The 10,200-nt window shown below is 50.7% G+C and overlaps 1 protein-coding gene across 1 annotated transcript; it reads right to left on the reverse strand.

Annotated features, from left to right (window-relative positions):
- Window positions 1–2,628: 2,628 nt before the first annotated feature.
- Window positions 2,629–3,897, reverse strand: LOC123371940 (growth-regulated alpha protein-like). The gene is made up of 4 exons (XM_045019854.1): window positions 3,766–3,897; window positions 3,303–3,429; window positions 3,121–3,204; window positions 2,629–2,817 (listed from the first exon to the last, which is right to left on the reverse strand). The coding sequence occupies exons 1-4, from the start codon at window positions 3,842–3,844 to the stop codon at window positions 2,799–2,801; spliced, it is 309 nt and encodes a 102-aa protein (XP_044875789.1). The 5' UTR covers window positions 3,845–3,897; the 3' UTR covers window positions 2,629–2,798.
- Between the last annotated feature and the right edge of the window lie 6,303 nt (window positions 3,898–10,200).

Consider the following 10,200-nt stretch of genomic DNA (forward strand, 5'->3'; position numbering starts at 1 on the left):
ATATTAGATTTGGAAAAGGTTCAGAAAAGTGCAACAAAAATGATTAGGGGTATGGAACAGCTTCCAATTGATGAGAGATTAATAAGACTGGGCCTTTTCATTTTAGAAAAGAGATGACTAAGGGGGGCTATGATACAGGTCTATGAAATCATGACTGGTGTGGAGATAGTAAATAAGCAAGTGTTTACTCCTTCTCATAGCACAAGAACGAGGGGTCATCAAATGAAATTAATAGGCAGCAGGTTCAAAACAAACAAAAGGAAGTATTTTTTCACACAATGCACAGTCAACCTGTGGAACTCTTTGCCAGAGGATATTGTGAAGGCCAAGACTATACCAGGGTTCAAGAAAAAACTAGATTAAGTTCATGGAGGATAGGTCCATCAATGGCTATTAGCCAGGATGGGCAGGGATGGTGTCCTTGGCCTCTGTTTGCCAAAAAGCTGGGAATGGGCAACAGAGGATGGATCACTTGATGATTTACCTGTTCTGTTCATTCCCTCTGGGGCACCTGGCATTAGCCACTGTCAGAAGACAGGATTACTGGGCTAGATGAAACTTTGGTCTGACTCAGTATGGCCATTCTTATGTTACAGTAGTGGATCCTGAAAATATGTCACATACAGAAAAGCTAGTGGAGGTCATTGAATGAAGCCTCCACCAGCAATTAGAATTTTTCCTCTCTGAGGAGTAATGACAAAGGAGCTCCAGGAGGGTAACTGGCCTGTAGGTTGTAGCCTAGATTACATGACTGTGGAGTGTGGCTTTAAGGGTTCACTGGTGCTGATTTGCAAGGCAGGGAGACCAGCCCAAACTGTGGGCCCCACTCTTGCTGGCAGTCCCTGCACTGCGCTGGTGGGGCTGCAAAGTGAGAGGCACTCACAGCTGAATGCCCAGTGCACCAAGGCGGTGGCAGTGCTTAATTTGTAAGGAAAAAGGTACCCGGGCTCCAGCAATTTTTTTTTTTACTTTAATAACTGACACAGCAAACCCAGAGGTGCTGGGACTATGAACGGTCAAACCTAGAGGTGCTGGGACTCAGCACTGGCCAAAATTCAGCACTGGCAAGTGGCCGGCAGGTCCTGAGCCTGAAAATTTCAGGTTGGCATGTTCAGACCAATCCAAACCTCGGACTTGTAGTCAGGTCCTGTGTGGGTCAGGTTGTAAGGCTCGATACCCCACCATTGCACAGGCTGTCTAATATAATGACGCAGCAAGCCTCCCAAATTCCATAAGGAAGCAGCAGTTGATCTTTCACCCACTAAATTATATGTCCATGGACGATGTCGTGAGTCTGTGCCTATGGGTCTAACACTTCCTTCTGGGAATATCCTCCATGAAACACAGTTAAGATGGAACCAGATAAAGGGACACTGCGCTTTTACAAATGTCTAGTTAAAAAAAAAAGGCAGGGGGTGGGAGTGCTTAACAGCTAGCATGCACGCACATGCCCTGCAAATTACTTATATATAAAGCAAGTGTCTTCTATGCTCTTTCCTTGGAGCTGTCTTGTTTCCTATAACAGCAAAGAATCATTATGTGCCTGATCTCGCAGAGTGCTTTAAACACATGAGTAGTCTCATAGCAAGTTAAGCAAATGTGCAAGTCCTTGCAGCTTTCATAGCCACAAACCACTTTGAGGCTGAATTTCCCTTCACAATGAGGTCTGCAGATAAGGAGTTTAAATATTGCAACTCTGGACCCAAGAGTCTGTTAAATGCAGACAAACATTAAAAAAAAATAGGGAAAGGGATGAAGCTTGAAGGCAGGTGTGTATCCTATACCAATTCCCACCCACACCACATGTTTCCAGGGGTCCCACTGGGACAGATACATGGACACGAACACTTAACTGAGTTGACGACTCAACCACTTTTCATCAGAAAATATTTATTTCATGTGTAACTCCTGTCAGTCTCACAATTACTGCATTTTAGTACAGTACAATTTGTAATACCACTTCTACACAGAAGATGACAGTATATCATACAATGCAGACATAAAATGTCCAAGGGTGTTCAGAACCTTACTGTTCTTAAAGCTTCAGCATAAATAGCAAATATTTAAATTGCATAGAAATAATATAAAACATCAAAACAACCCTAAAGAGTTTGCAGAAACTTCAGCTAGTGACTGGAAGCCACATTTTCATAAAGATTGCTTTTCTGTGAAAGGAGAGCAACTGTTAGTCTGTTTCACCCAACCAAGCAAATGATTGTGTGTCCCAGGGACATGTGCCTTGGCAGCACATTTCAGGACTGTAGCAAGTTACTGTGCTTGTTCTAATTGGATTTCACTTTGGAATCCTCCATATTTGTGGGCTCAAGAGGCTAAATGCTTGGCAGCTCCAGAAATCTGAAGCTCTGGTTATTCACAAGCCAGCAGGCATCCTGCACATCCACAATGTGAAAGGCACAGCTTCACCGTACTGTTCCATCTCGAAGCTGCTCAGAGGAGCTGAGGGGATGGGCTATTGGGAATGTGCACTAGATTAACAACAAGCCATTTTTTGAGCCACTGCTGCAGCATTATCCCTTCAGGTGATCAGGAAGATCTAAAGGGCTTAACAACAATACCTAGCTGTTGCAGAGCTCTACAGAGATGTATTAATAAATACATAAAAAGCACAGGTTGCAATAACTCAGTGGAACAGGTTGAAGTTGAATGGAGCAGGCTGGTCTCTCAGACCCTCAAAAGAAGAGAGTTCAGCATGGCGAGCTGTCCAGCCTCAGGTTCCCATTCTCTCTCACACACAGGTAGTTTCTGTTGTGGTGCCTTGGTCATTTCCTCTGCTCCCCTCACAGCTTGTTAGATTTACTGCAACAGTCAGACCACAGAACACGGGTTAGAAGTGACATCCGGAAAGACCTCACCTGGACTCATTTCTGCTCGTGCCTTTCCCCTCCACAGGCTCCCCGCTTGCATTCCCTGTGCACTCGCCTCCGGCTGCCCTCCTGGGAGCTGTGTGTGTCCCGGGGAATAGCGGCAGTGCTGATACAGCTCATCCCTGGTGTTTAGTGCCAGGGACCCCGCCAGCCCCAGGTAGCAGCCCGGGGTCATGGCGAAGGGTGCAGACACCGGCCGCTGGCACAACAGGGAGAGCGACACCCAGGCAGGTACCTGTTCAGGATCCTGGTGACGATCAGCTGGACCCAGGGCACGTTGGGATCCAGACAGACTTTCTTGCCGTGCTTCGTGGTGGCTCTGCGGGGAGGCAGAGGGGAGAGGGGTGAGCGCGGGGCTGGCGGGGCGGGGAGGGGGGCGCCGGCGGGCGGGGGAGGGCGCAGGCCCCCGACACTTACATGACTTCTGGCACCCCGCAGTGGGGCCCCTCGGGGATCAGCTCCACGTGGGCGACGCGCTTGGGGTAGATCAGCGCGGCCTCGGTCTGCAGGCAGTGGCACCGCAGCTCGCCGGCCATGGGGGCACCTGCCCGGGAGGGGGAGAAAGACTCAGCTCCTGCCGGCGGCCAGATCCTCTGCAGGGGGGCGGCCCGGGACACACCCTGGGTCCGGTCCATGCCCCCGGCCCGGGCACTCCCCGCATCCGGCCGGCTCTCGGACACCTGGGTCCCCTCCACCCCCCCGGGACTCCCCGAATCCGGCCGGCTCTCGGACACCTGGGTCCCATCCATCCCGCCCGGGACTCCCGCATCCAGCGGCTCTCGGACACCTGGGTCCGATCCGTCCTTCCAAGCTCCAGTGGGAAGCGAGGACTCCCCCAGCCCGGGCCCGGGCCCGCCCCCCGGCGCAGCGAGCCCCTCACCCCGGCACAGCGCGGCGCAGGCCGCTAACAGCAGCAGCAGCAGGGGGCTGCCGGGGGCGAAGCTCTCGGGGCGGCTCATGGTCCGGGCTGGCGGTGGAGGCTGGTGCTGGGATCTGGGCTCGGCTCAGCTCTGAGCCACCGCAGCGCCCCGCGGCCGCTTTTATCCCCGCGGGGACCCGGCCGGGAAAACCCCGGGGCAGAGGGGGCGGAGGCGGCCGGAAGAAACCCGCTTCAGCTGGGACCCGCGCCAGGAAATCCCGCCCGGCGCCGCCAGGGCGCCCCGAGCGCTGAGGCCGCAGCTCCCGGCTCCCGCTGCCGCTCAGCCGGGCCGCGCCCCGCCGCAGCAGAGCGGAGCCCGCCGGGGCCCCACGGGCCGCGCCGAGCGCAGCGCGCGGAGCCGGGGGAGGAGGGCCGCTGGTGGGTTTCAGCTTCACGTGGTCTCGTAGCCCGGGGGGGCACAGGGGCTGACACCCCCCCAGTTCCCTGCCGTGGGGTGGGCCAGGGGCTGCTGGCAGCGAGAACCGGGGCCCGCTGGGGGCCGGGGCAATTGACAGGTTTGTCCCCATCCCGGCAGCGGGAGTCCTGCCCCCGGGCTCCCCTGCCGCCTTACCCGGGCTCGGGGCCGCTCCCGCCGCTCCCAGGCGTTCGCGGCCAGTGGGGAACAGCGGGGACGCTGCGGGGACCGGGCGCCGCTTTAGCTCCACGCGGAGCGGCAGCAGCAAAGGCAGCGGCTCCCCGCAGCTCCCAGCTGCTCCTGCTGCCTCTTCCCAGGCCGCAGCTCCCGGCTTGCCGCTTCCAGCAGCTGCCCTGACGGGAGGGAGCCTGGTGGCACCGTGTGACCGAGCAGGGCCCGCAAACCCTGGCAAAAGTCTGGGGGGCATGTGACCCCCGTGTGCCCCCATCACCTCTGGCTTGTGCCCAGCGGGGAGGGGCTTGGGGGGCTTCCCCAGGGCAGGAGGACCGAGCCCCGAGCCCCGGCAGGTGCCACCGGCTCTGGAACTGCTGAAGCTTGTCACATGTGGCTCGAAGGGTCAGACGTTTCGGCCACCCCGTCCTAGCCAGTGAATCGCCCTGGGGGGGGGGGGGGAAGGGAACTGGGCACAGCCACCAACCTGGGGGGTCTGATATATGCACAGTGCTGTGATTGCTCAGCTTGGGGGGGGGTGATGACGACATAGCTGAGCCCAGAATCTGCTGGAGTTTGTGTCCTTCGAACTCCTTCAATTCCAAAATCGGTATCAGCCCCGAGCGGGAGTAGCAGTGATCTGGTGGGGGTGGGGAGAGCTCTGGGCTCAGCTGGGAGAAGTATTTCCTCCTACTCAAGTCATTTTACTCCTGGATCAATATGTAATGACAACCAAGTAGGCTGCCGGGCAGTGCAGGGGGCAGACCCTGTGCCCCTTGTGTAATGAAGGCAGGGGCAGACCCGCACAGTGCACGTAGGGTTTGGCCTGGACGCATCAGCTAAAGGTGATGATGCCATGTATCAAATTCTGCCCTTGGTTACAGTGAAGCTGGTCTGGGTGAACAGGTGTAGCGGGGGGCAGATTTGTCCCTCGTATTTAATGTATCAGGGCAACCCAGAAGGGGGGACAAGTGGGGCAATTTTCCCCAGGCCCTTGCAGGGGCCCCCATGAGAGTTTTTCGGGGGCCCTGGAGCGGGGTCCTTCACTTGCTCCTGGGGCCCCGGAAAACTCTCACGAGGCCCGGGCCCCACAGAGCTTCTTCTGCTCCAGGTCTTCCGGCGGCGGGGGGTGCTTCCGACCCGGGACCCACCGCCGAAGTGCTGGGTCTGCGGTGGCTATTCAGCGGGAGGGGCCCTGTGCAGCCAAAGACCCAGGCCCCTGAATCCTCTGGGCGTCCTTGTAATGTCCTGTCTCCATCCAACTCCCTGCCCAGGCTAGTTCCTGGGATCTTTAGTGCCCATTGCTGCTCCATTCAGTGGCGTAGCTTTTTATTAGGCCTCTTACGCTCCCTCTGTGAAACTAGTTCACACTCGACGGCAGCATTCGCACAATCAGTCTGCACCATCAGCATGATTTGATAGGAAGCAATATGGGCCCTGTATTTTAAGATGACTCTCCAGGGATTTTTACATCTGCAGGCTCACGCTCTCCATAATTGCAAAATTTTTACAGAAAGGGGAAGCTAAGAATGTAAACAGTATAGTGACATTTGGGAGGTCATGTATTTATTGGCACAGCAAGCACAGTTAGCTGTTAAATTAATCCTGGGGTCTTCTTCAACTACTCGTCTGATGAGGAGCTCAGATTTCACTGTTCTCTATCGAAGCTAAAACTCCATGTCTGGTTTATTGCAAATGACTGAAAGCACATAGTCAGAGGGGGAAATCATTCATCCCACGTCATAGACATAACCTTATTATTTATTTAGATTACACTAATGCCTAAAATGTAGTTGACCAGGGAGTGAGATATCTATCTCAGCTGACAGCTATGGCAGCCCTAAACGGTTCTTGCTCTGCAACCTTATGGGCAAATTACAGAAACACCTGAAAATGACAACACATTCCAAACTGCGGGGAACAGTTTTACACACAAGTAGCTGTGCACTGAAAATCCCCAGGAATGCTGCATCTTCCAAAGCTAGAGCAATTCTGAGAATTGTGTGGGTCTTTCTGCCAACTCCAGTTTATAATATCTGGCAACGTGTGTCAAGTTTGTTCCTTTGGTAAAAGTTTCAATTTAATTTTCTTCATGCAGCAAATAGGCTGTGTGACCATCTTTTCTTCCCATTTCAAAATAACAAATCAATAGCAGGTCTGTTCTGGGACTCAATCCAGGTCCAATTGAAATTAACAGCAAATCTCACTTTGGGTTCAGTAGGAGAATAATGGGCCAGTAGGCAAAATCCTGGCGTCCTTGAAATCAGTGGGGTCAGGGTTTCACCATTGACTTCAGTTGGTGCTTTAGGTGGACAAAGAATGAGAAACAATTGATGCTTAAATGGAGCAGGTTTTATTTTTAGTTTATTACATGAAAGTTTTTGAATGACACATTTTGGGCCTGTTCTGGCAACAGTAATCACAGCTGGTAGAGCAGGGTAGCCCACTTTCTTATATGTTTCTTACAGAGGGGGAATTTTGGCATATAGAATGATTTATGCCTGTAGCAGGAACAGAACTGTAAATCTTGTAAGCAGCAGTTTATGCCCTATAGCAGGTCTAGTGACAAAGGTATGTCTGAAATTAATAATGGTTACTGCCTTAGCTAAGTATCAGAGGGGTAGCCATGTTAGTCTGGATCTGTAAAAGCAGCAAAGAGTCTTCTGGCACCTTATAGACTAACAGACGTTTTGGTAGCATGAGCTTTCATGGGTGAATACTGACGTGCATCTGACGAAGTGGGTATTCACCCACGAAAGCTCATGCTCCAAAACGTCTGTTAGTCTATAAGCTGCCACAAGACTCTTTGCTGCCTTAGTTAATTTAGCTAATGTACTAGACATGCAAATCATACAAAGCTGAAATCACAGAAAGCATAAAGAAAAAGTAATTTATTTTCTGCTTTTGCATTTAGCAAGTGATATATTTTTGTGAGAAAAGAATAGCTGAGAACTCTAGTATATGACAAAATGGTCTTCAAGTTTAAACAAAAACATAACCAAGCCACCTATAGTGGAATCTATTTTTGCTAGGAATTATGAAACAGTCTGTCACTTTTAAGAAAATACCCATGCTACTTCCAAATCTTGGACAATTGGATATTCCCTAGTGAGGCCAGAGCGCAGTATGGGACTTCGGCATTTAATGGAATAACTGTATTTCCATCAACAGTTTTGTAAAGTCTCATGCAGCTGAATGGAAAGTTGGCAAGACCTCTTTTGACATGTGTTACAGTCCTTGCTGGACAGTTCCCATCCCATGTGGGACAAAATATGTGAGTGCATTTTTAAAGGAAAAAATCATTCTACTATGTCAACCGACACTTACTTACTTGAAGGTTCACCCTGAAAAAAAAGGTGTCACTATCTTGCCTTTTGGTGAATTCCAATATGATACAGCATTAGTTCATCAGAGCTTCTGTTTAAGATTACATTTATTTTTTTAAAGATGGAATAGTTGAGTTTCAGGCATCCTCCAGGAATGAGGTACTGATATTTACCGCTCTACGAAAAGAGGCAGCAAGCAGCAACACCCATTGCATGAAGGAGCTAAAAGGACACCCCTTGGGAATTGCTTAATGAACATCTAGAAGGAAAGATTCTCCTTGATCAGCAAACATGACTTGTCAGCAAAAACATGTAACTTCAGCAATATTTATTCAGGGAGTAGGAGCCTATTTCTCAAGGTTCACTTCCAGTTCAACTTTCCTGTGTTGTTAAACTAACTAAACCCATTTGCCGTAATGCAAGGCAGAAGGACAATTGGTGGACGCGTCAGAATAGTCTTAACCCTGTGACCAAAGTGTTTTTAACATTGCCAAGGGGGGGGGGAAAATAATTGACACTGAATCTTGGCCTGAAAAGTTAAATATGCCCTGAACTAGTTTTGAGGCCTTGTTAAAAACACCTTCCATCACACTGAATGACAGAGAAATTAGAGCATGTACTTTAAAGTGCAAAAATGTTCAATCAATATTTGCTTGAACTGAATTCTCTTTGTCCAGGCTAATGGCCCACTTCTGCGGGTTCACTTTCCATGACTGTTGGAGCAATAAGATTGCCGATTTTTATTGATGTGCAAGTAAGAAGAATTTGCAATGTCGGGGATGTATTACACTAGTAGGGCTTGTGTAATCACTAGGGGTAGTGGATGTGTTACAGGTCCCCCCGGCCGTGCCCCTTCTACGTAAGGATGGATAGGAAGTCTGGCTACAGGACTAGCTGTGGGGGCTTTAGCTCAGCTTAGTCAGTAGCTTCATGGCTTTTAGCTCTGAAGATCCCGGTCCAACACCAGTTTTGTCAGCCAAGATGGTTGTTGTCACCTCAGAGACAGGCGTTCTCTTGGTGGATGGCAATAGCAGATCATTTCCTATTTGGATTCCAGGCACAGTGGGGATCTTAGATATCAAACTCTCCATACATGGGTAACAATGGCACATTGAAAGATGCAGTCAAGACTAGAAACAGGAATACTTGCTGCGAAAAGCTCTGAAGGTGAATCCCAGCCCTTATTCCTTCACAGGTGTGGAGACTTGACAGGCAGAATTATTGAGGTGGTACTGCCATTTGATGGGGGGGCTGGTTTGTTGAGGGGTCAAACCAGAGTATTCTCCACCTGGGCCTGAGTTGCAGCACAGTTGATGGGAAGGCGGTGGCCTGCAGGCGTGATGGGCAGAGGCCAAGGATCCCCATTATTATATGGATCCTTCTCCATCCCTGCAGAAGAGCGTGCCAGGAGCTGCGGAGGATAATGTACCAGGCACTGGGTTTGGGCTAGCACAGCTTGGCCTGGGAGAAGGAATTCTTCCTTCAGGGGTGTAAATCCTCCGGTTCCTCAGCCATGGCATCAGGGTCAAGATGTAGTGGGCAACAGCGCACAATGCCCATCACTATTGGGCTCACATCAGAAAGGGTCAAAAATCAGGCCCAGTGGAAACCATTTAGAGAAATACGCAAGCAAAGGGATTGTCTCGACTGATAAGCGTCATCCTCTCTGTCCCCATGAGCCAAATACAGCGTGCACGGGTCTACTGGTGCTTTGAAATGGTATTAGACAAAGGCCTGAGATTACACTGCAGGCTTTAAAGGAGCTGTCAGTGGAAGCAGAGGTGTCTGCATAATGTTCTTCAATGAGGCTTGTGCTATGAAGGAGCTGATGCTGGAGATGGAAAGATTTGGGGGTGCTTTTTTTTTTAATCAATTAATTTTTTTTTAAAGATCTGTTCACCACATTTTGTCCAGTTTTGGCCAAAACATGAATCTGCTTAGCACTTGTGAGACGTTCAAAAGAATTGTTGCTGGCAAGGTCCTGATATCTTCTCCCTGGCTAGTGAGGACAGGCGTGTGCCATCCCTTGTATAGAAAAGTACGACGGGATTCTAGAGCACGGTCCCAAAATCACTCATCTTAGAGTCAGGACAGTGGAGTGATGCAGTGTTTGGGGATAGGACTCCACAGCTCTGTTCTCTACACTAAGCCAGATGGGCTGGAGTCAGGATACCAACAGCATCGCGCATAAGGTGATTTTGCAGCCTGATAGCAGAGCAAGGTGAGGAGCTCTTCCCCAGAGCCTCATGAGATACCCTGGGCGGTGCTGCTCCTACATGGCAAGACGTCCTACTTAACACAGACATCCCTTTTGAGGAGGACGTGTGGCCCACTGATTGGGCAGAACACGAGCAGGCCCTGTGCTTTGTGTCCTCCCCCAAACATACCGAACCGAGGAGAAGGCATCCCAGTTTCGCAGCTAGGTGGTGAACCAACCCAAAGCAACAAACGTAACGTCCTTGTGGGAGACACCCAAAATGATTC

The sequence above is a fragment of the Mauremys mutica genome, chromosome 5 (assembly GCF_020497125.1).
Source record: "Mauremys mutica isolate MM-2020 ecotype Southern chromosome 5, ASM2049712v1, whole genome shotgun sequence".
Lineage (NCBI taxonomy): Eukaryota > Metazoa > Chordata > Testudines > Geoemydidae > Mauremys > Mauremys mutica.